We start from the raw sequence: 25,616 nt of genomic DNA, 5'->3' as shown, positions 1-25,616 counted from the left end.
CTGTCAACAGTCTGTCATAAACTTCACTTACAGCCTGGATTTTTGGTAAGCTAGATAATGTTTGGTGTGGCATCCTATTTCTTTCCAGAGGTGTTCTAGCATTATTACCTCTATTTAGGAACATCATCAGTAATGGAAACTTGCTATGGAAACCATTTAGATGCCTGCCAAATTCTACAGTTGTTACCACACCTCAACATTTCAATATACGGCATCCAGAGGATCCTAAATATTTTTCCTTCCTTTAATATTATTCAGTTCCCCTAGAGGAAATCTTGGTTCCATATCAGTATTTAAGAGACTTCAGTAAATGCATGTGTCAACTAGGAGAAGCAAGCCTAATCATGTGGCTCTTCTGAATGTATCCCAAATCCTTATAGTTTCAGGATTATGACTAAATGATTTTGTCTCAAATTTCAGCACAAGAAATGTTCCTATTAAACAACAGAATTACACATTTCTACTTTTTAGAGTAATGAATATATTTCTAGTTTTTATGATTTAATCAAACGATAAAATCTTTGATTCCCAAAACCCAAATCCTTTAGGGTGCTTGGTTTGTTGTTTTTCAGGGTGGTTTGGGGTTTTTTTCCTCTTTATTCTTTTAAAATACAAAGGTTACATTTCCCAGGTACATTTGAGAGTCTGTTTTTTAGACTTGTGCTGATGATAATTCAGACACCCACATACTGTTTCCAAGCTGGGATTTATACCAGAAAGTTTGTTTTGGAGATGATGAATAGCCCAGGGGAAGGACAGGGATTACACACGCCTGAAGTTCAGCTAGTACTGATGCACTGTCCCTTACTAGAACTCTGATAACTGATGTTGCTTGATATTGTAAAATCAGCATGGATTAAAATAACATCTGTCATTTCAAGTACTGCCTTTGGAAGGGACATGCAGCTGGGGAAAAGACTTGTATTCCATTCTTTTCCATAGAAAGCTCTGCAGTTTTGCCTCAGTTCTCACAAATCCTTCATTGACACAGTACAATCAGCAGCCAGGCCAGTATGGCAAGTTAATGATTGGAGTGGGAGGACTCCTACAGATGTCTGAGGCAGCTAAGGATCATAAAAGGTTTATAGAAGGCATTTTCTTCTTGGCTTGAGGTAGGGGTGATTTTGCGTTAGTTTTCTCTTTCTCTTCTGCTGCTACTGTATTTGCCAATATTGGCCCAAATTCAGGAACAAGGTTTAGTGTGTATTTAAACCCTCCCTTCAGCAAATAACTTAAATCTGTTTAGTTTGAGATCAATTAGACTCAAAATTGTGGTAAAAATTAACCATAGTTTAAAGTGGTTTGCCAAAATATCCCTTTATTCTTCTCCTGGTTAAAAACAAAGCCAAAATGATCAGGCATTTGTGCATTCCAGCAGAGAGAAAAGAGTGCCTGGATGGTACCCTGCAAGGTCTGGAAGTTCACAGAGCTGGCAAAAGAGCCAAAGGTGTCAAAATGTAACAAGCAGCCTAAAATTAAAGTAATTCTCTTTGAATAATTGAGATTTTTCCTATCAATAACAAGAGATGGAATAGCTGAAGCCTGGCTTTTCCGCTAGTAAAAATTAGAAGCGTCCATCAGCATTATTAATTGTTCAGTTGTGTCTGTTTGGAGTGATCCTGGGACAGAAACTGGTGTTCAGGTAAGGCCATGACCTGGGCAGTTTCCTCCTCCTTATGTTGCTCAAAAATACATTTGATGGGATCATGTAGCAGCAATAAAAAACTTCCTAAATTTCAAATGCAGCTTTCTGAGGACAGTCTCACAAAAAGATATGAAACTATCACAAAACTGTTTTATGCAGATCTTGAAATCACTGGAAGTTGATGAATATATGTTGGACTTGTAATACATTTTTTTATTTATAATGTGCATAAATCATAAATCACTTAACCTAGTTTATTTTCTCAGCTTCTTTTTTTGCCATGGTTCTTTCCATCTCTCTAAATCTTGAATCTTGCTGCACGCAGTATCTCCTTTGGGTTGCAGCCTCTTTGTCTGACACAAGAAAGCTTTTACCAAGATGTATAATAAATGGAAACAGCATTACCCTTCCCACCTGCCCTGGCAGTGTGTGATTTGGGCTCCCACACATCCCTTAGCAGAGCTAATGAGAATATTCATTCTGAAGAATGCAGCACATACTGGAAGGAATCTGGTCAATGCTATCCCAGGTTTCTGGGTCAGGGAATAATTTTCTCTGCTTTAAAATGTTTTGATTTGAAATCAAGGATTGTTTGAATCCTGTGTCATATGCAGTGTATAGCACAAAAACTTTCTCTCTTCTTGTGCCTATTTCACCAGCTTGGTATTACAAAATATTTTTTGCTGAAAATATCCACAGTCTTCATGGCAAAGTGTGGGGCCATGTCCACAATGTCTGCAACATCATAATTAGGGCAACTCCAGCCACAGCTCCAGCTCAGTGCCAGAAAGTGGTGCCAGTTTTTCCATATCCTTCATGATGTTCTAGGATTTATTGGCCTAAATACTCGAAGCACCTTAAATTATTCAGGTTCATAATATATACTTAAAGAATATTTTTATTTTTCTGATTTATAACCTTCAATATTAACGTAGGGAGACATACCTTTGACATTTAAAAGTAATTAATTACTAGATACTATTAGCTCCATCTTGGCAGAGAATATTTAACTTGCTAGTGATCTCAACTCTGAAAGCTTATCTTCCTCTTCACATCTCACAAATCCTGGGGTGGTTCTTGCCTTAACAAATATTAGTTTATTCTACGGTCAGTTGTGTCTTTTCCCTGGATAAGAACTGCTCTACATCGTGACAACATGATTTTTTTTTTGTGGAAGCTGCTATTTTTGAATTGTGGGATTTTTAGTTCAACTATTCCTGAACAAATTCCATACAACCAAAGGTACACAGCAGGATGAATCTGATCTGAAATGCCTGTACATGGTTGAATGGGAAAAGCTGAGTGATAGAAATTCTTGTTTTGATATTGAAATAAGAAAATTTGGCCCATTGTTCATCCAGGAATTTAGATACTGAAATTTCTTTAGGTTCTGTGATTTAATCTGACTTCTTTCATTGCTCCCAGTAAATGAATGGGATGAAAACATAAATTTTTATGGGCCAAGGAAGTGGCTTTGAAAGCAAAGCACTGTTGTATTTCTTTTCTTTCAGAAGATGAATGTTATTTCATTAAGGGCTGGGAAAATATGTGTCCATTATAGCCATTATTATCTCATTTAAGTCATTTATCAGTGTTAGATTACTGAGTCTGTGCCATTGCAAGTGGAATATTTAGCTCTCATTATGGCATGTGTATCAGAATTGCAGGCTCAGGCTCTACTCTGGGGGTTTAATTAAAAGCAGAACATATGTAAAACACTTTGCATCTTTGCTGTCAGTGCTCCATCTTCTACAGTGATGCCCTTTGGAAATCAGCTGCACTTTCATCTCAATAAAAAAATTAAATTAAAAAATAGTGTGCAGTAGGTAAAATGTGAGCCACTGATAAACTTGCTGGCAAGTTTTACAGAAAGGAGGAAAAGCATTATATATTTTCCATGAAGAAAGACATTATATTTGAATTCCCAACTTTTGCATCTGAATGCTGGTATGGAAGAAGATTCCTTAATGGGCAAAAATCTGTATGTGATGAGTGAGTTGGGTAATGGTAACACCTGGTCTGTGCCACTTTTAGAGTTGCACCCAATTAAACGATGGCTGGTTGGAACAGATGGTTCCTGAAATCAGAGAATAGCCAAGCCAACTGGGACAAAATTTAGTGGTTGTCTCAAGAGTAGGAGCTTAAACTGACACTTTAGAAAGTAAGGAATAGAAAAAAAAAGTATGTATTTGCATACCTGTTAGTTTTTCCCTTTGCATCTTTAAGTACTGAATAACATCAAGAAGCCACAAAAATTTGACTTAGAAGGTGCAACTTTCCTTCTGCCATGAGCTGAATTCTCAACTCCAGACATCCCCTGGATATATTAACATAATCAGTCAACAGTCAGTTAGGAGCCTCTTAATGAAGATTTCACAAGCTATCAGCATTTTGCTAATTATAGAAACATCTGTTGTACAAACAGTGCTTCACAACTCTGGAGTTTTTAAATGGCATTACCACTGTCACCTGCCCTTACCATATTGATTAATTGTGGCTTAATGCTGCCTTTACCTGTAGTGATAGCACAGGATTCACTTGAACATCGAAGGTTTTTCAACCAATAATGATTTGAGTTTTTTGTTTTATGTAAAGCAGTTTTTTCTCATGTCCTGATCAGGGACATTATCTTCAAAAGTTACTAAGCTAAATAAATTTTTCTCTGTAAAACCAAAGCAGTGCATCCCTGGGTCCATGCTTAAAAAGTAAGTCTGAAAGGGTTATTACCTCTTAGATATGCATTGTAATACACAAACAAAACAAATAGGTGAAATTAAGATGTAAACATACTATTTGGATATTAGCATGAGTTTTGAATTATCTTTTTGACAGCATTCTATGAATAAACTGTATTTAGCAGGTGAGAAATGTACGGGGGTCCATAGTGCTGGACTGTGTTCTCTCACAGAAGTATTTCTGATTTTGGACAGACTGGGGTCATTCAACATACTTGGAGTGGAAAAAACCCAAATCCAACCTGCAGGAATAGTTTTTCTACAGACACAATTTAAAACAAATGTTTGATGGATAATGTTATGATGAAAGCTATCTTTCGAAAATTGAAGTCTTCTACCCCCCAGTCTTTCCTACTTATGTCTGAAGGTGGTTTTCACCAGCAAATTTGAATATTTGGAGAGAATTTTATGGGTTTGGTACAGCATGTGACTTTAAGATTTATTTCTGCACTTCTCTATAAAATGTCTTCAAGAAACAGGCGTGTGCTGTGTGCAGTAAGTGATGTGGTACATCATGCAATAGGACGGGCAACTAGAGTGGGGGCAGAGGAACCAGAAGGGAAGGTCTGACTATTTGTTTAAAATACTAATTTCCATATATATTTTATTTACTGAAATAGATGTTTCAAATTCAGGTTAAATTGCAGCCATGTAGTTAGCAACAAAGAGGGAGGATCCACAGTCCTATATTCATAGAGTCACTTGATCATTTCTTCTGTTTCCTTATGCATTTTCTGACAGCTAGGTAGTTATAAAGTAACGTTTGTGTTCATGCTGTAAGTGTACTTATATTGATGTTTTTCATATTGTAGTTTCTTTGTTTCTAGTGGTCTGAAAATTCTTATTTATGGCTGGAATTACCTATCCTCAATCAAAAGCTGATAGGAAATGCTTAAAGATAGGAGATCTCGACAAGGTCCAATAAAACTAAATACTCCTCAAAAGTCACAGGCTTAGGAATGAACCCTCAGTGTCATCCAGTTCCACCCCCTGCCACAGGCAGGGATACCTTCAATAGACCAGGTTGCTCCAAGCCCCGTCCAACCTGGCTTTGCACATTTCCAGGGAATGAGGCAGTCACATCTTCTCTGGGCAACCTGTGCCAGGGCCTCACCACCCTAGCAGGGAACAATTTCTTCTCTTATCTAATATAAATTTACCTTTGTATCTTTATCATGTACCAGAATGGCGTTGCAAACATAATTTCTTTTTTAAAAAGTAGTCAGTGAGGACTTGCCATGCTCTGTCACCGTGTATGTATTAAGAGCAGTGCATTAGAAAAAGGTGGTTGAATCCAGAGCTGGTGAATTCAACCCATGCTATAAAATACTATCTCAGTATTTTCTAATCCTTCATACCATTTTCTTCTACCATGTTAATAATATATTGATCTAACTGCCTGACCCTAGTGCCTGCATGTACACAATATGATCCTTTTTTCTGCCTGACTGAGCTGAGGGTGGTGGGCAGAGCTGCCAGCTGGGACTTTGCACATTAACATGTTGGCTTTGGGGCTTCCCAAATTACACGGCTCTCATGTTCTTGTGCTCCCATGCTGCTGCTTAAGGTGAGCTCTTTTCCTGTAAACCTTTCCTTTCCTCACCAGTAGAGTTTTTGCTTTACAAGCAGATCATTCTGCTTGTAGAACTGTGTAAAACTCCCAAGAAAACCCCTCAGGGGTGTGTGCTTAGGAAGAGGAGATGTGATAAATACCATATGGTGCATGGGACTCTGGGTCTGTGTTTTTGTCTTCTTCCTTGAAAAGGAGGTGCCTCCAAATGACAAGTTTGTTGGCAGCTGTTCTTCACCAGTCACCAAACCAGAAAGATGGATCTGGCAGTTTCTCTCTCTGAGAAACGCTACCAGGGATCATGAAGGGGCTACGAAGGCCATGAAGGCCACGAGGAGCTCTAAAGCACTGTGAGGGGCTCTGATGGATTTTGAAAGGCTTTAAACAGACTGTGAGGGGCTCTGAAGGTCTGTGCAGGGCCATGAGGGGTTCTAAAGGGCCATGAATGGACTGTGAGGGACCGTGAGGGTCTCTGAGGGACTTTGAGAGGCTCTAAATGGCTCTGAGGGGCCATGAGGGGTTTGGAGGGGCCGTGAGGGGCTTTGTGGATGGACTGTGAGGGTCTCTAAAGCATTGTGAGGGGCCATGAGGGGCTCTAAATGGACTATGAGAACCTCGGAAGGGCCATGAGGGTCTCTGAGGGACTTTGAGAGGCTCTAAAGGGCTGTGATGGACTGTGAGGGGCTCTAAAGCACTTTGAGGGACTGTGAGGGTGTCTGAGGGACTTTGACAGGCTCTAAATGGCTCTGAGGGGCCATGAGGGGTTTGGAGGGGCCATGAGGGTCTCTGAGGGACTTTGAGAGGCTCTAAAGGGCCGTGATGAACTGTGAAGGGTGTTTGAGGAGCCGTGAGGGGCTCTGAGGGCCCATGAGGTTCTCTAAGGGGCCATGAGGGATTCTGATGGGCTGTGAGGGGCCTAAAGTGCTGTGAGGGTTTCTGAGGGGGCCTAAAGAGAGACTCTGAAGGGCCATGAGGATCTCTGAGGGGCCATGAGGGTCTCTAAAGCATTGTGAGGGGCCATGAGGGGCTCTAAATGGACTGTGAGGGCCTCGGAAGGGCCATGAGGGTCTCTGAGGGACTTCGAGAGGCTCTAAAGGGCCGTGATGGACTGTGAAGGGTGTTTGAGGAGCCGTGAGGGGCTCTGAGGGCCCATGAGGTTCTCTAAGGGGCCATGAGGGATTCTGATGGGCTGTGAGGGGCCTAAAGTGCTGTGAGGGTTTCTGAGGGGCCCTAAAGAGACTCTGAAGGGCCATGAGGGGCCATGAGGGGCTCTAAAGCTTTGTGAGGGGTTTTGAGGGACTCTAAAGGGACTGTGAGGGGCTCTGAGGGGCCATGAAGGGTTCTGGTGGGCTGTGAGGGGTCTAAAGTGCTGTGAAGGTTTCTGAGGGGCCCTAAAGGGAGTCTGAAGGGCCGTGAGGATCTCTGAGGGACTTTGAGAGGCTTTAAATGGCTCTGAGGGACTGTGAGGGGCCCTGAGGGTCTCTGGGTGTCTGTGAGGGGCTCTGGAGGCTGTGAGGGTCCTTGGGGGACTGTGGGGAGCTCTGAAGACTGTTGGGGGACTGTCTAAGAAAATATTTCAAGAGATTACAGAATCCATTGGAAAAGCTGACAGATCCAGATCATTGTCTTCTCTGACATGGTAAGACTACAGGAAGCTGCTGCTGTTGTTTACTGAGGGTATTTTGTCAAAATGTAAAAATGCATTTGAATTTGAAGTGTGCTAAAGTGAATAATGTTTGAGACAGTAGTGCTGACAAAAATGCTTTTAAAAAACATTAAAAGAATGGGGCAAAGGACAAACTAGTGATGATCTACTGAAAAATGAGATTTGGCCAACTGGGAAAGAAAATGGATCTGAATATTCACAACCTCTAAATCAGTCCTTCAGCACCATGTTACAATCCTTGTAATATGGTCCTGAATATTTTCAATATTTTGTGGCCAATCTCTGGTATTTGTATGGGAATTTATATATGAAGCATATGGATTGCCCTATTACTCTTTATATAGACAAGAAGTTATTATTCTGCATTATGATCATTATTCTGGTGTATGGAAAGCCTTTTGAAGTGAATTGAAGGGATGTACACCGCAGTAATTTGATTACAAGGTAATAAAATTATGAATCAAGGAAATGAGAGTCTGCTTGGAAACCTGTTTGTGTCTTCTTAGCCAGAAACAAATGACATAGAGTTGTGTGGGCTTAGCTACAATCTGAGCTTCCAGCAGTAATGGAAATGTCAGCATTTTTAGCTTTTTATGTTATTCTGTGCGAAAGAAAAACAAGCAATGATTGGTTCATCCCTAACAACCCTAAGTTGTAGGTGGTAATGTGTTGCATCATTCTTTCTTAACCTTGTAAAAGTATAAAGCTGGTGGTTGTAGTTTTGCTATGGTAAATTATTGTTGTAAAGTAAAGCATGAAAAAAAATAGGGAGAAAAAAACCGATGTGTATTATTGAGTGCAAAGCTGCTTTTCCCAACCAGTGTCCAGATTGACCCCTCATGTGCTCAGATATTTGTTTTTGGTTAATGTTTTTACCAAGACATGTGATTTTTTTCAAATATATTTAAATATTAAAACATCATTTGATATGTTTATGATATTATATCCTCATCCCAGGAAAGGATGTGCTCACAAAGACATATTTTTGTCTTGGCATGTAGCATAGCTGTAAGGAGGCTCATTTTGATGACATCCATCTGTTTCAGATTAAAATAAGTTGGAATCGGGGATTGTCAAGCGAGTTAGTGCAGCGTGATAAGCAGGGTGACCAAAAAAAAAATGCATTGGATTGGATTGGGCAACTGAACTAAGTGGCTGAAAGTGGGAGGGGTTTGGGATATTCTCCTGATGCTGAGGAGCTCTTGTGCTTATTTACCTGCTCCTTGCACTCACTCCCCCTCGGTTGATTGAGCCAGGACAATTGTTGCTGTCCCAGTACACCTTCCCAAATGCTTAATCTGGGTACTCATGGTTTCTGTGGCATGGCTTGGGTTTTCCTCCTGGTCTCGGGTGTCTTAGTAGCCAACTTGCCTGTGTGGGGGAACATCTAAATCTGGGCTGGTTTCAAGCAGCCAGTGGAGTTTTGTGTCACAAACAAAGGCTGAGGTGTTCCACGCTCTGTTGCTCAACAGTACATCCCACAACCTGGCTGAAAAATGAAAGCATATTTTTATAGGGTCTTTAACCCTTTTTTCTTATGAGAGCAGGCAGTTTAGGGGTGGGAATGTTTACAGCATGATCCTGGATTTGGATACTCAACCTTGAGTACTTCATCCGCTTTGTTCTAAGGTTAGCTACATGTGCTGTGCTGCTCACTTTGAGCATTGGCAAAAGTAATAGATCTAAAAGTAAATAGATCTAAATCTGTAAATAACATCTATACAAATCTATAAACAATATAGATAAATACATAAATACATTACGTTATATATATAAAGAGATCATATATTTATAATACAAAAAGAGCATATATTTATATATAATTCTCTAGAAAACTGTAGTTAGCAAATTGATGCATTTCTTTTTCTCTTGTTGACAATATCAGTTACTATGATTTATGGTTGGTGGGGTTTATTTGGTTTTTTTTTTAGTTCTTGCTAAATTTTGAATGTCAGCAATTATTGCTCTATTTTGCTCACTCTGACAGGTCTGCAGTTCTTTTGTGACATTATTGCCTAATTTCAATATGCTAATTAATGCAGATACAATTCAAACTCAGTTGTTTCACAGCTTTATTCTCCAGCAGCATGAGATGTGGAAACCTTTCACCACTGATGAAGTTCTGCTCTGGTTTAAGCAGGGGCTAACCGGAGAATATTTTTTCTTCTCTTTTTACAGTCTGACAGCAATGCAAGCTTTCTCCGAGCTGCCAGAGCTGGCAATTTGGACAAAGTAGTGGAATACCTGAAAAGTGGAATAGACATTAACACCTGTAATCAGGTAAGATATTTGATGGACACAAGCTTGCAAGAGTGAATTGCCAGAAACCTGGGCACTGTAGAGATGTGATTTATCTCTTGATCCTACTGAATGTGACGTGCTAAGCCATGGATTTTCCTTGGCCATCCCACGTGAAGCACCTGATCCCCTGAGAGCTCAAGTGTGGGAGTCTGAGGCTTCCCCTGTTATTTTTGTGAGATCTCAGGGGGTAGGTAAGCACTTGAGTGGATATAGTTGTAGCTACCCAGATAGTTAATGTCCAAGTAGATTAAAATCTTGGCACTCACCTGCACTGGCCATGCAGTTCTGATTACTCTCAGATGGCTAAAGGGATAACCATGGGCTTTCACTTTGTGTCACCAAACTAAATGTGTTTTTACTGCTGATCAATAATATCTACAAGATAACATAAAATGTACCTAAATGTTGCAGTTATCATACTATCTCCCCTTTCAAGAAAGTTATAACTGCTGTAAAAATACACTGTTAAAGTTTCACCATTGATGTGACTGTAATGTGACACAATGTTTTGGCTTGGCTCTTTCGCAGGTCTGTCATATAAATCCAATTACTTCGGCTTCATAGCTTAGGGACCTGCATTTGCAGTGTTTAAGTGACTAGAACCATCAAGTTTAATAAGACTCTAACTGTGACTTAAAATAAATATGCAAGTAAGTGTCTGCATCAGTTCTGGGAAGTGTCTTGGCTTTCTAGTGAAACCACTGTGGTTTCTTTGATGGGGAATTTGACAGCTCAGGTTTTACGGTGCCCAGCTTTCCCCTAATTCTTTGCCAGATTTGATCAGAGTGACCACCAACTAGACAGTGGCTATGCCATTTGGAAGTAAAACCCCAGAATTGTGACCATTATTTCTTTTGGGGGGTGGGGGGTGTGAGCAGGGGGAAAGTAACTGGGAGAATCAGAAATGAAATAATCTAAAATATTTGGTGCCATCACCTTCCCTGCTGAAGGAAAGCTGCTGCAAATGATTAAAGAAGGTATGTGCCAAATGGAAGTTGGGGTACAGGAGTGAGAACAGATCTGTTGGCTGTGCCAAGGAATTTAATGATGAGGAGGATAAGAGCTGGGGCTTTTCATGTTCCGCTCATTGAAAACATACAGAAGTGTTCTTGTCTTACTGTCTGGGAAAAAGTTTCCTTTAAAAGACTTACTGTCAAGGAAAAACTTCCCAAGTTCTTATCTTCAAATAGATCCAGCAAGTTTTCATCTTTATTATAATCACCAATATTAACAAAGAGATTCACCCCCAGGACAGAGCATAGTTAATATGATAATTACTTAGGAACATTACAAGGCTTTTCCCCAGTGTTCATATTCTCCTGCTAGTTATGGGAGGAATAAGGCAAAAGTTGCTGCAGATTTATCTTCTATGGAAAGTACTTCCCACTTGCAGCTGGTGACAGAGCTCCACTTGTACCATGTGGGTGAGATCAAAACTTTCACCATCCACTGAGCAAAACCAAGCACTTCAGCTTCTGGCAGACCCCAATTCTGGTGCCATGTAAAATTGCTTACAGATGTTTTTCTATCTAAGACCCTCAGTGCTTCCACTGGTGAAGCATCACTGGTGTATTGTAAATTTTATTGGGAGTGGAAGCAGACTCCCTCTGCCAGAGGTCAGGGCTCTCTGCTTGAATAAGCCCTGGCAGCCTTCAAGTTATTCCTCCTCCTTTGTCTCCTCCTCAGGGTTTGACAGGAGTGCCCACGTCATTGTGTTCCAGCTGTCTAAGGGGAGAAGCAAACACAGTCTGTGCAAAATGCAGGGGTGTATTTTATTTTTAACAGTGAGATAGCTCAGTGCTCTTTTAAAAATGGAGCTTTGTATGTGCAGGGTATTTTTCCTCAGTAAAATGCTATTTTTAGATTAGATCTCATATGAGAAAACCATACATAATGTTAAATATAAGCTTTCCTGAATGGAGAGAACACCAGGAAATGCTTTCTTCAGTTTCAATGTTTTTTTCTCAAATGAGTTTTCAGAAAGGCATATCTTTGTAGACAATCAAAGTATTTTCCCAGTGTAACTGTTGCCAAAATACGATGGAGCTTAATGTTTCTGCATATGCTGATCACAAAGTAGTTAATTAAACAATTATATAGTTAACAATTAGACATTACTTAAACATGCTTTGTTGAATGCTACCATCATAACAAGTTCATATATTATGGAGATGCTTACTTTAATCTGAATTCAAGCACTGTCATCCATTCTGAAATTCATCAATCAACTCTGTTAATTTCTGGAGAGAGTTAGAAATGTAAGGGGACAAAATTGCCCAGTTTTATGAAGAATCCCTTAAAAAAATCGAATTCCTGCTATTTTATATGATGGATAACCAATAGTCATTGGACATATCTGTTTCCTTTAAAGCTGTTTTCCTATGCTACAAATGTAGTTTTTTAGGATGGGTTACTGTTTCTAGTCAGTAACCCATCCTGAGAAAACAATGATAATGATCCTGCATCATGTTCAAAATGTTGCTTAGCAAAACAAATGTTACACTGTGCATTTGTGCAGCCTGAGGTTGCGGCAGGAGTTAGACCCTGAACTCTGCCTATTCTGAGAGTTCAGCAACTGCCTGCTGATTTTTGAAACTGAATTGGGGATCCAAAGACAACATAAAGTAATATTTCTCCATCTTGTCTTGGGAGACCTGTCAGTTTTCAGGGTGATGTCTTGGAAGGAAACGTATGATGGGCGTTGGTGTTTGCTTTGAAAAAGTCTTCTGTGTTCCTCTGTGAAATCTAATGCCTTGAATAGATCGGGGTTCAAGTATGAGGTAGTTTTGGGGGCCTCCAGCTCCAAGGCTTTTTGAATTCCTGTCAGTTTGGCTTTTGCTCTTATTTTCTTGGTTCCTTTTAATTCAGTTGGTCTCTGTTCCTTCGGTGACAGTGAGACAGAGCACAGCTGTTAATTACTCCCTCTGTCCCTCCCTATGGAAAGACTCTGCCTCTCCCGGCAGTGCCAACTATAGTCTGAAGGAGCACTGTTGCATAATGAGGTCAGCAGCACCACATTTGATGTCACTCTATAGGTTAATTCAGTTTCTTGACTTCCTAGACTATAAAGCAACATAAAAGAAGAATTTTCATAACCTGGTAATGTTTTTCTTTTTTTTTTTTTTTTTCCCCCACTGTACACTTATTTTCTTTCTGATATTTTTAGGAAAAACTTCCACAAACATTTGGACTTCAGAAAGCCATGCCCAGCTCTCTAATGTACCCTTTCCCAAATCTCTCTTGAAAAGAGATTGCCACATGCACATTTTATTTCCCTGAAAGATTTATTCAGAGGAAAGACTTTGCAGAGCCATCTATTAAAGAGAGAAAAGTATTTGAGTTTAACAAAGACTGTGGTACTTCTATTTTCTGCCTCTGCTGGCAAAAGGAGTCAGCGCCATACAGTGTTAGCCACAAAAGCTTTTTAATTTTCATTGTGTTTTGAAGTTATGCTTTGCTTTTGAGCTGTTATAATATAACCTTTTCCTTGCTTCCTTCAAACACTTTCTTTGACCCATTTCTACATTTTAAGTTCTTTATCATCCTCACTAATTCTCACCAGCAGAAGGTGAGTTGAGCTTTCTAGGACTGCCAAGTTATTGTTTATACCTGTCTCTTAGAGCTGAGCTTACAGGGAAGGTGTAAAAGCCCACAGAGCACTGATTTGGCTGATTTAAAATGTCCTTTGAACTACAGGTTGATCTGATGCTCCGCCAAGATATAGCTTTTCCATGGTGTCAATTTGCTTTGGCACAATAGGGTTAGGTGGGAAAGGGAGAAGCTTTTGGATCTGGGTGGTGTCCCAGAAGGAATAAATGGCACAGCAGGATTGATGCTGAACCAGGCAGTCATCAAAGAGCTTTCGTTGCTGAGGATTTCTCCATGAGGCAACTGAATACAAAGGCCGAGGTAGCAGGGAATTTTTTGGGTGATTTCCAGACAAGAGCAGTGTCAGTGCCTGCCTTATGGGAATAAGTGATTGACTTTGGACTAGCTTAAAATAGGCTGGTGATTTTTAGGATGTCCAAGAAATCCCTGGAGTTTTCCAGTGCAGTGCAATACCTAGGGTGGCACTACAGGAAGTGCTGTGCACAGTCAGTGGTACATGCACATTTGTAGCACTCCATGGGACAGAAAGCATTGACGTCTCTGCCTTGCTGGTAGAGGAGAAAGAGAACTGAGGGGCTCGGGCACTGCAGGGAAACACTTGCAAACAAGAACCAGCTTGGAAGGCTTAGTATTACGTTATTTTATGGGAGTTAGTATTACCAAGGAGTCTCCAAGGAAAGAATGGCAGTTATGGCATATGCAGGCTTTGTCCTTATGCAGCACAGTTTTGCCTAGCAGACAGCTAATTTCACCCTCCCTAACTTTTTGGTGGGCAGGGGAGAGAAAAAGGGACGTGTCAGAAACCTTTGTTGTTCTGAACTACAAAAATCCAGTTGACAGGAACGGAGGAGTTGCACTGATTAAATCTGAGATTCCATCATCAGAAGTAGCAGGGATCAGCCACGTGGGCTGGCAAATAATTGCAGCGTTGGTTCTGATTAGGGAGAAGGAGAACAAAAGTTGCTTTAAGGCTTCAGTTGTGCTGGCCCTCAGCATTTAAAGTGCAGGGTTTGCTACTGCTTACCCCAGCTTGCTTTATTTAAGGAATTGTGGAATTTGAATGTCTATAGTCCTATTTTTAAGCTAGAGTTTGTTCCTGTAAGCTTTTTACTGGACCTCAATTATTCTTTTTACTCATGTTTAATGCATTAAAAAGAAGTCCTGTGTTGTGAAGAAACTCAGTTGATGCAGCAATATCAACTTTTCAGGTGCTTAATGTGACATCAACAGATATGTGGCTCAGAGATAGAAGTACAAATATTTTCAGAGATTAAGCACTGGGACAAGCCTTGCTCACTCCATATTTCGGCACATGGTAAACTAAAACAGAGGCTTATCCTCATCCTTTTGCGTTCAGAGGCATTTATGGGCCATGAATTTTGCAGTTTCTCTGCTGTTTGTTCCAAAAGAACAAAGAAGGTTAATAACATGTCCAAGAAATACATCAGCTGTGTATACTGTGAGGAGGACAAGCTGCCCTTCAGATTCCCATGGAAAGTGTTGATGGTGGAATCTGTGAGATCAGAGACGAGAACAGGTCTTTGTTCTCAAACGGTGAGGAGAACATTGTGTGTTTCCCCACAAAGCACTAGCTCAAAGCACGCAGCCACTGTAGGTAGTAATTAGGGTTAGTTGATACTCAGCTGAAATGAAAAACTAGAAAGATCAGAATTTTCTGAAACATGTTTGGCCTGAAAAATATTCCCTGACATGGGCAGTATTCCTTATCCTGGTGATTATGGTCAACCTCACCACATATTTTTGGCTTGACCAGGGCATGGCATTACTGCTACCCCTGGGTTCTGCAGCTCTGTAGTAAGAGTGTTTCCTCTGGAATAAGGATGTTCTGGTTGCTGTAGCCTTTCCCACATAATGGGGTTTGAAACCACATTCCTCATTAACATTTCCTATCTACCAGGCTGCAGAAGGGTGTTCCTCTGCTTTTGGCAGCCTGTGACCATGGCCTTCCTTTAGTACCTTTGCTTTTCTCATAGTTCTACTTCTGATTTTGACCACAAAACCTGCCTGTGCTGCTTACATGGATGTGGAGTCAAAAGGAGTTAGTGCTGAAATGTTTTTGCATTGCTGTGTCTGAGGCCATTGGACCCACTCCCATCAAATACCTCCTGTGAAGTGCTAAGTGCTTTAAAATCCCACTGGAAATTTCAGGCTCCAGCTGCCTCTGTGAATGGACAAATAAAAGCCAGAAAGTTGCCTATTTATTTCACAACTGAAATTACTCTGAACTTGTCAGAGAGAACCAAAGTGATAAAAATTCCCCAGCGTTGAATTTGCTGCTGGTTACTCAAACCACCTGAATATTGCTCCTGATGCCTGCAATATGGAAACCAGGAGAATGCTGGAGGGAATGGCAGTATTTATTGCTGTCACCTTCCTGATGTAGCATGAAAAATACCTTAGGATTGTGACAAACAGATTGACAATTCAGCTACAGCAGACTGTAATTTAATTTTTTTCCTTGGGTGGAAGTGGGATACTAGGAAGAGGGAGATCAACTTTCCATGGCAGGAATTTGTATGAGATAAAGTAGCCTGTTCCTGTTGAATGTGGAGAGGATTTAGATGCTGACTTTCTTAGATTACCTTTTCAATAAACTTCACATTTATTTAATAATTTTCTTTTCCTTTTTGACTGAGATTGCAAAACCTCAAAGTTTAGTGAAGACTTGCTCATCAGACGCTAGCAGAAGTGCCAGATCAAGGATCAGTTTGCAAGTCAAAGTGATCAACAAGCCATTTTGGCCTGTTTGTGCTTTGATACCAGTTCTCCCTGAGTAGAGACCAGGTTTAGGGTAGTTACTTCAGCATGGAATAACCCTGGTTGAGTAGATACATCCTGTTTAAATTTGGCTAAGTCCTGTGATTTCTCAGTATTGATAAAACCTCAGCAGGGCTGGATAAGGTTACAGCAAAGTGAGGCAGAAAAACAGTCAAGTTTTGAAATACTGGGCTCTGTGGAGATGGCAAAGGTAGTAGTCTGTGGTAATGGGAAGTTAGAATACAAGGAATCTTTTCTGGATACTCACAAAACGCAGTTTGATTTGATATATTTGTTACTATGAGAAAAATGTTATCAGAGAAGTTTGTCCCACAGCGCCTCAGCTTAAATAGCCACGTCCAAAGTATCTGACTTATGCAGACAGTCAGCTCAGAGATGTAATAGTATTCCAGCTCTTAATCTTCTCCTCATCCCAGGGTGAGGTAGGAATGTGTATCTGATATTTGTAATGGATCTGGCCCTTGTGCTTACAGAATGGGCTCAATGCTCTGCACCTGGCAGCCAAAGAAGGCCACGTGGGACTGGTACAGGAATTGTTGGAAAGAGGCTCGGCTGTGGATTCTGCCACTAAGGTAATTGATGCATTTCTCTAAGTTTATCCAATACATATGAGAAATATAGACAAACCCCAAAAAAGTACAAAATAAGAGACTAATGTAAATACCACACTGATACTTAAACTATTATTTCTGTTATGGCCTGGGAGTTGCCTTGCTGAAGCTCATTGGTAGTAAATGAAGAGGGAAATATTATTTCTAGTATCATATGGGGGAAGCATTAGAAGTCTTTAGCAATGCCACATTTTAATTATTTCCACTGACAAGTTCTCCTTATTTTAAGGAGAATTAGTATAGCTCCAAGTACTTGATTTTTTCAAATCTGTGAAAATCACTAATTGACTTTATAATATCCAGAGTCTTTTCACCCATGGGCACAATGGAAAAGACTTCTGTGGGATAAATTGTTTTCCCTTTAGCCTTTCCACAGCCAGGCACATGCACATGAATGCTATTAAAAAAAAAAAAACAACCAAAAACCTGCTGATTCCTGAAAAGGGGTAATAATAACTTGCATTTTCCCCCTCTTTCTAACAGAAAGGGAATACAGCCCTGCACATTGCATCCTTAGCAGGACAAGCTGAAGTTGTCAAAGTTCTGGTGAAGGAGGGAGCCAACATCAATGCACAATCTCAGGTATGATGCTCTTTTCCCTTCTCACATCTAAAAGTTGTTTGGCGAGCTCTTATAAGATCTGAGATACTAGACACTGCTTCTAAACATCCAAGCCTGACAAATCAAGCAGCTTGAGGCATTCTCTCATAAGTAGAATAAAAATAAATACTGAATTGAAGTCATTATATGCTCATTGTTGTTGATAGAAAATTTGCTGAAACAATCTCTGGAAGAAGGCTAGGAATTATTAAAAGATTCCAAAGTGTATAAACATTGTATTTGAGTGGAATTTGGTGAGCAGTAATGAAGAAGATAATTTCTCAAGGGCTTGCTTTTTGTGGTTATTATTTGGCTAAAAGTTTGCAGATAACTTACTCCAGGCTTTTAAACTCCTTCCATATGTGATCAGAAAAAATTTCAACCAAAAGTGTGATGTACATTTGAACTAGGGAAAATCACCTTGTCCTGGCAGGAAAATCAGCTGTAAATACTGCCTTCATATTTCCACTGGCATGAAACTTGTCTGGTCTTCCAAAACACACCAGAGGACAGGGTGATGCCCCTTACCTGTGATTGCCTTTGATTAGGATTAAGAACATTTATCAAATAAATAATATGATTAATGATTGTAAATTGCTGCCTTAGTTATAGCAAGTGTCTGTAGCTATAAGGGGCTGAACAGATGGTATAAAGAAACCACATCTTTCTGAAGCACTTGGCTGGTGACGTCCTCAAAAAAGCAAAAAAAATTGCTAGCATTAGCTCCACACCTTGCTTGCTCAGACCTGGGAAACTGGGACCTGGAGGGTTTCCTGTGTTTTGGTGTTACAAATTCACCATGGACAGGGTAAGGTAAGTACAGAGCAGGAGATGAATAAACAGCTTAACAGAATGAATGTTTGTCTGTTCCATTAGCACATTTTAAGACAAGAGAAAGAAACTGAAAAAAACTTTAAGTTGCCTGACTACAGAATTTTAAAAATACATTCTTTATTATGCTTTTTGCTCCAAAATTATGGAACAGCTCTCTCAGGACAGCTGATGGTCAGTTGCTCCCCATGCTCTATTCCCATAAAAGATAAGAAATGTACTTCCTTTGTTCAAAAGTATAGCAAATCCCTTTCATAATGAACAAACTGGATGATTTCTTCATATATTTATCAATCTTTTAATGTGTATTAGAAAATAAAGTCTTTAACGTTTTGAGTATGGTAAGAGAAATAATTGTTAAAAATAATATTTTCATGAAACACTGCTCTTCAAAAAATCTTCCTGAAAAGCTTGTCCTTACGCTGAAAAAATAAACAAAGCTTTCTAAATTAAAAAAAGAAAATCCAGCTAGAATTGGAAAATGTGTTCACAGGTATTACTTTTTGTAGTATTCTAGTTTGGAAGACATTTATTATTAGCACTGGATGCTTTGTGTAATGTACTCAGAGCTGTTATCAGGCATTAGCTACTTGACTTAATTGAGTTCATCTGATGGAGGACATCTTCCCCATTACTGCTGGCTGGTTTCCTCCAGGCAGGATGGATTGAAACTCCTGGGAAACAGATGCCCTGCCTTTGTGCCTTGTTGTCTTAATTAAACAAGTCCTGTTGACTTGACTGGGAGCAGAAGTCCTTAACGTAGTGTCATCCAGCTTTGGGGCCTTTGGGTTGTGTCTTTCTGACCTGCTCTGCTTTTCCAGAAGAGATGGATAAGATGGGTAATAGCTGCCTCAGGCAGGAGATGTTCAAAAGCTCTTGCTGCCACTGCCAAAAGAGACATTCCAGTGGAAGGTGTCCCTTAATTATAAAGTAACATTTTTATGCTCCATGAATGGAATGAAGCTGATGAATGCTGCATTTCTGCTCAAGGTTGCTTTGATGTGTCAAGAATCACGTGTCATAGAAAATAAATGTTACAGAGGAAAAAAACAGAAACTCCAAAATGAGTAAAGAATAGACGTGTGGTTTATGATAACAGATAAAGCAAGGTTGAAACATACCTTACTACAGCTGGTCAAAAAAGAAAAATAAGAAGTTAGATAGGAAAAAAGGAAAAAGAATGACTGAATAGAATGCGCTTGAGTTCTCAAAAATTCAGGTTTTCTTGTCTAGAAACATGTCACTGATGAAAAAATGGAGAAGAAAAAATAGATTGGGAAAGGGCTTAATCAAGAAAGTGAAAAATGAACAAAAATACAAATTAAAGGTAAAATGGAATACGAAAGTGAGAAATTATAACTGAAATGCTCAACTTCTAATTTTTATGTTTTCCCTCAATTCCATTTTTATAAAGAGGTGCAATGTTGTCACCATTAAATCTTTTAGCTGCAGTTGTTGCTGTTGAGGGTATACTGAATCTTCTCCTTGGTATCTCGATTATTTCACACTTGGTATTTTCTAGGCCTCTGTGAAATGCCCTTTGCTGGTAGTGATTTAGTGCCAGCAGAGTTACTCCGGTTGCAGCATCACTTTCTCCTTAAAGAATTCAGTATCTGTCAAAGTCTTTCTCATTTTCAGTGATGACAATTTCCCATAGTGACGAAATTTCTTCTCTGACGGTGAACTGCTAGATAAAGGAGTAGTTGTAAATTGAGCTTGTTCACTTTGTTGTTTTTCCTTTCATTTTCTCAATTAAATAGCATAGAAACACTGGCCTTCATCAAAACTTGAAAGCAATGACATCTGAAACACCACACTAATTTTCCAGTGCCTTGCAACAGCAAAATAACAGAATTATCTCAGGAAATGCTATTAAACCCACTGAAACCACTGGGTTTACAAACCCCATCTGTGCTATCTGAGGCTGTTAAGCATTCTAGGCTCTGATCTTATAGATTTTGGGCTTCTATTAGATTACTTTGCTTTGCCCTTCAGTTTTATGTTGGCCTTCAGAGACATTATGTTGTTCATCTTCCTCTTTCAAAAACTGTTCCTTTTAAGCTAACATGTCATCACTGCTATTTTTAGAGAAGTAATTTCTATTTTGATACAAAGCCTAATTGCACAGTGATTACTAATTGAGTGACTCCACTTCCAGTTGCGTGCGTGCCATTTGAGAGCTCAGATCTTCCTGGAGCATGTTTCAGGCAAAGGCAGGGACAAGGGCACACCCAGAATGGCCAAAGATCTACAAGATGCTGCTCTTTGCTGACGTACTTCCACCTAGAACTGGACAAGTGTGGATTTTTTTGTCTCAGTTAAAGTGCCTTTTGCTAGAAAAATTAAATAGTAGATGTATTTATATAATGAGTATCTATAAGCTCTTTGCTTGGTTGACTCCAGGCATGGTTCATTGAGCAGATATAGACAGGTACCATCAGGTGAGAACTCGATTTCTGCAATTTCTCTCCTAAATTTGACCATTATTTTGGTTCTGTGTAGATCTGATCAGGTTGCTTGTTGGTAATACAGGGATGGTATGATCGAGAATGAACAGTGGGTAACAGATCCACTGGAGTGTTCCAGGCTGTTCCTTTGAGCTTTGTATTTCCTTGTGGAACAGAACAGGGTCCATCCCATGGATTGATGATCGATGCCATACGTGCTGAACTATGTATTCACTTGGGTGGGTGATCCTCCAGGTATTTATGAATTTTGGTGGGAAATTCATGCAAAGTCTTCAGGGAGCCTTGGAATGTTCCATCAGGCAGACCCATGGAAGTGGAATTGGCCACTCACTTCTGTCACATCCACTCACACCCATGCCCCCATCCCACACCTTCACTGAGCCCAGCATTACCCTTCTTCCACAGCTGCATCGTCTCTTCACCCCAAACCTAGTCCTAGTTGTTTCTTGTGCATTTGAAAATAACTCTTTTTTTTGTGCTCTTCCTCTCAATGAGATGTACCTTTTTGACATACTAGGAATTTTTATGTGGGTTCTTGAATTTTTTCCAGGTGGAAGAAACATCACCAGATTTAGTTAGTCCAACCTTTTCCTTTGATAAATTACTCTGTGTTCCTGATGATTTCTCTATAAGTCATCGTGGACCATGTGACTAATGTACAGGCATCAGAGATGTCCAATCACTGGAAATCAGCCTTCCAAATGTGCTGATAGCCTGACGGCAGCAATCCTCCTAACTGAACATACCTGTAGACTGCCCCTGCAGCAGTGATGGTGACCTGTCCTGACCATGCCTTCCTTAGGGAATGTGTCCATCCTGACATTCTTCCATTCCAGACAAGGCCAAGAAAAGCCTTCTGTAGAGACTTGCACCTCCCAGGATGAGGCGCTTTAACAAATGCCAAGTGATTGAGGTACAAAGCTGAAAAGTAGAAGGCAAAATGAGGAAATACAATCTGCTCCTGTTTGGGAATGGTAAGGGAACTATCACACTCTGGAGCCACCTGAGAAAGAGGGGATTCCCTTCAGTGTTAAAATTCCTGCCACTGAGTTTACAACAGAACGTGTTCCCCATTAGCGCGGGTTTTGACCACTGCTTTGTATAGGGGCCCTCAGGAAAGGAGGAACAACCTTTTAATCATCAGATTATTTAAAGTGACCCAGATAGAGAGAGCAAGGATTAGATAAATCAGTCCTCCCCCAAGCTGATTTTGTTATTTAAAAGCCCTCCGCTTTCCTTTCCTCGACATCCTGCTCTAAGCGCATTGGCAACACATTAGCCAAGAAATATTGTTGCTTGAGTTTGTCCCTGTTATGGTCACCACTTCCTAGGCCTATGTACAGGAGAGACTGTTGTGACTGCTTGAGCTCTTATCCAGACTTAGCAGGTGGAAGCAATCCTTAGAGCAGCATATTTCCAGCCTCATAGCTCCCAAAATGAGCTGTAAGAGCTCTGTGAGCATCCATGTTCTGTGTTACTACAAAAGCAAAGGGGGGATTTAGGTGATTCTCAGAGAAGTGATCAGCTTGTCTCTGTCAGGATGCCCTAGGATTTGCTTTACCGGGGATTGCTTCGCCCATGGGTTGTAAGGATAATCTAACCTTTGGAATGGAGCACGTTTTGCAGAGTATTTGCTACTACATTATGACAAAAGGTTTTAATTCCACCAACTGAGCTTTCTGCTTTTATATTAATATATTTAGAGAGGCAGATTTTTAGCTGGTGTGTATCAAGAGGAGTCATTTAGCAACAGTTGGTCATGGCAAATGTAATAAAGGGGCAGGCTCATTATTTTTTCACTGGAGGGGGAAAAAATGAAAGAAATGCCTTCTGGAGGATTATATGGATTTTGAGAGATGTAAACAAAAGTAATACATTAAGAAGAATGAAAAAACCAACTATTTCAACAAAGACTGAAAACAGACTGAAAATATTTACAGTATGCTTCTTAGCCAATTCTTTGAATTTACTGCAATGAAAGGATAAATAGTCCAGATGGAAATATTCTGATTGAAACAAGAAGTGTTTTTTTCAGTCAATTATACTTATTCTGAGAACATATTAGCTGTGGAAGGCTGCAGGAACTCAACATGCCAATCGGATGGGTAAGGGCTCAGCAGACCAACACACCATATTTCTCCCCTGCTGGGATGACGCAGTGGTGACTGTGAGAACCAGGCAGTGCAAATGTTGCCCATGTATATTTATGTGTGTGGGGATGACTGAGCCACAATCAAATAAATAGAAACATTCTATTTTTGGTTTTAGGGCAATATTGTACTCCTTCCAGCCCTCAGCCACGCAAAATAAATGGATGCTTTCAGGACTGCTTTTCCTTTACTGTGTTTCAGAAGGCAAACCCCAAATGCAGTTTTGGATGATTGCCCAGATTAAAATCTGAGACTCTTCCCTGCTATGCCCAGCATCAAGGTGGTGTTTTCTTGTGCATGACCAATCTTTTCTCATCCCATTATTCTCCATCAGCTCCATTTCTATTACAGGCTCCCTTGGTGTAAAAATGTTATTTCCCAAGCATAGAACATCTTGATTTCTGACTGGCTGCGTTTCAGGCCCTGTTATTACTTGGCTGTTCCTGAGAAAAAAACTGTGATATTTCAAGCTACTGAAATAAAATATCTGTATTCTTTACATTCAGCATCTAGGCTCAGAAGTGGCTTGGACTCACACTTCCCAAGAGAGGGGCCTTGCAGTGAGGAGGCAGCAGGTGTCATATACATAGTGCTGCTTTTGGAGTCCTGGGTGATTCCTCATGAATTAACTTGGCAAGTATATCACAGGCCAGGCAGCATCATTTATCCATAGGCTTTGTCATTACTGCCACAGTGTAAGTGTAGAGTGGCAAACACTATTTATATTACTAGGGAATTAGTGGGACAGCTGAAGGGGTGGTGCTATTTTCAATGGAGGCTTCTGTGTCACTACATTTTAAAAAGCAGTATTTGTTACAAGTTACTTTATAATCTGTTGTCTCAAACAAGTGAATACCTTTTTTTTTGGACCAGTGTAGGGACCAGCCTCCCTAAATCCAGTAATTCTTATCTTGTTTCTGCCTACTTTTCTCATCCTGAATCTTTGGGGCTCTGTGGGCCTCAGCATCTGCCATGTGTGATGGATGCAAGTGTTGTCACCTGAACAACTGGCTGATTCTTGCTGGGGCATTTTACAGCAGGTCAGAGTAGAGCAGCTTGCTTTGCCCCTAGGGATATGCCACTCTACATCCACCGTTTCTACGTGCACAGATACTTACATCTAATCTCTGTGTCATCCTTACTAGCTTTGTTATAAAAGGAAATGATAGCCCAGGCAAGTGGATATATACTGTACTTGTAAGCATGGAGGAAAATTTCTGCTCTGAAAGCATGTGGTGCTTTCATCAGAAATCCACAGCATTTCATTTGGTTGTGGATGTATCTAAAAGGTGTTTTTACTGAATCTCTCTCATAATGTGGATATAGGAGCTCTTGATTTGAATATGCCCAATCTTTTTTCAGAGTAGCCCACTTTCTGTTGTCTTTGTGGCAAAGTGATATTCTTTAGGCACCTTAAAATTAAATTATATTAATTTCCCTTTTTTTAGCCATTTATCTTATACCCTTATCTTCACAAATTTCATGGTTGCTGTTAGAGTGAATGTAAATATAGATTGTCATATTTCAATTATTTGAGATTTTCATTTAAAAAGTTTCTTTTCTCCGCTACATTAAAATCCTGGATTTTGATGTAAACTAAGAGCAATAAAAAAAGGCTTCAAAAATTTAACATGGGTACCTTAATCTATCCTTAATTCACCCTTTTATACAGAGAGTCTTTCCTGCTCAAATATAATCCTCTTATGAAGAGTGTATTTATAGACTGGCTGAAAATAATGCTCTGAGCATAATGCACTGAGCAAAGTTCCCAAAATTGTCATATTGATGGTTCTATCAAGATGTGTACTTTGAATTTAGTTTGCAGATTGCATTTATTTGTCACCTTCATATTTCATTGATTATAATTAGTTTATTGCTTGGATTGTTGGAGGATTTTTCACTGAGTCACAGAAGGGCTGAGGATGGAAGACACCTTTGGGGCTCATCTTGTCCCGTCCTCTCCTTGAACAACACCACTCGCAGCTGGCTGCCCAGGAACTTGTCCTGGTTTTTGAGTATTTCCAAAGATGGACACTCCAGAGCCTCTCTGGGTGACCTGTGCCAGTGCTTGGTCCCTCATAGTAAAAAAGTGATGCTCAGTTTGTGCCCACTGCGTCTGTTCTTTTCCTTCCCTACATAACATTCTCCCCTTCGAGACAGAACAACCTGCTGGAGGTATTTCCTCTCCTGTAGAGATTCCTGGCAGCTGGGATGAGGGAAGCAGTGCCTGCAAGTAGAACTGTTAAGGTGAGGCATAGATATCACTGGTTTAGACTGGTACCAGTGGAAAATGGGGAAAACAGGAAGCTTAATTGTCTGTTGCTGAACAAAGATTTAGGTCAGGAACTTTCTGTTCTTGTTGAAGTTGGGCATTATTCTGAAGAACAGAAAAAACCCTCAAACAGGTCTTGAACATGAAGGTCCCTAGATGATCATGATCTTACTGCATAAAACAGTATTTTAGCACAGAACCATGGCACACAGATTTTCTAATGTGTGTGAGTTGTTTGATGAATAGTTGAAGCTTGTCTCACTCTTGTCTCATTCTTCATGTCAATATCTGTTGGGGGTTTTTTTGGGTTTTTTTTGTTTTGTTTTGGGTTTTTTTTGAGTAAAACTAAGTAGCTATGA

General features: G+C 40.0%; 1 protein-coding gene across 49 annotated transcripts in view; it reads left to right on the top strand.

Moving 5' to 3' along the window:
- ANK2 (ankyrin 2) overlaps positions 1–25,616 on the top strand; it is a 185,088-nt gene that overhangs the window by 58,884 nt on the left and 100,588 nt on the right. For all 49 annotated transcript variants that reach the window (XM_030272112.4, XM_072928877.1, XM_072928857.1 and 46 more), the window contains exons 2-4: positions 9,795–9,896; positions 16,799–16,897; positions 17,420–17,518. In XM_030272112.4, the coding sequence (XP_030127972.4) occupies positions 9,795–9,896; positions 16,799–16,897; positions 17,420–17,518 (300 nt within the window). The remainder of the gene's footprint in view (positions 1–9,794; positions 9,897–16,798; positions 16,898–17,419; positions 17,519–25,616) is intronic.

Source organism: Taeniopygia guttata, chromosome 4 (assembly GCF_048771995.1).
Source record: "Taeniopygia guttata chromosome 4, bTaeGut7.mat, whole genome shotgun sequence".
NCBI classification, from domain to species: domain Eukaryota; kingdom Metazoa; phylum Chordata; class Aves; order Passeriformes; family Estrildidae; genus Taeniopygia; species Taeniopygia guttata.
This window is presented reverse-complemented; position numbering and strand designations above follow the sequence as displayed.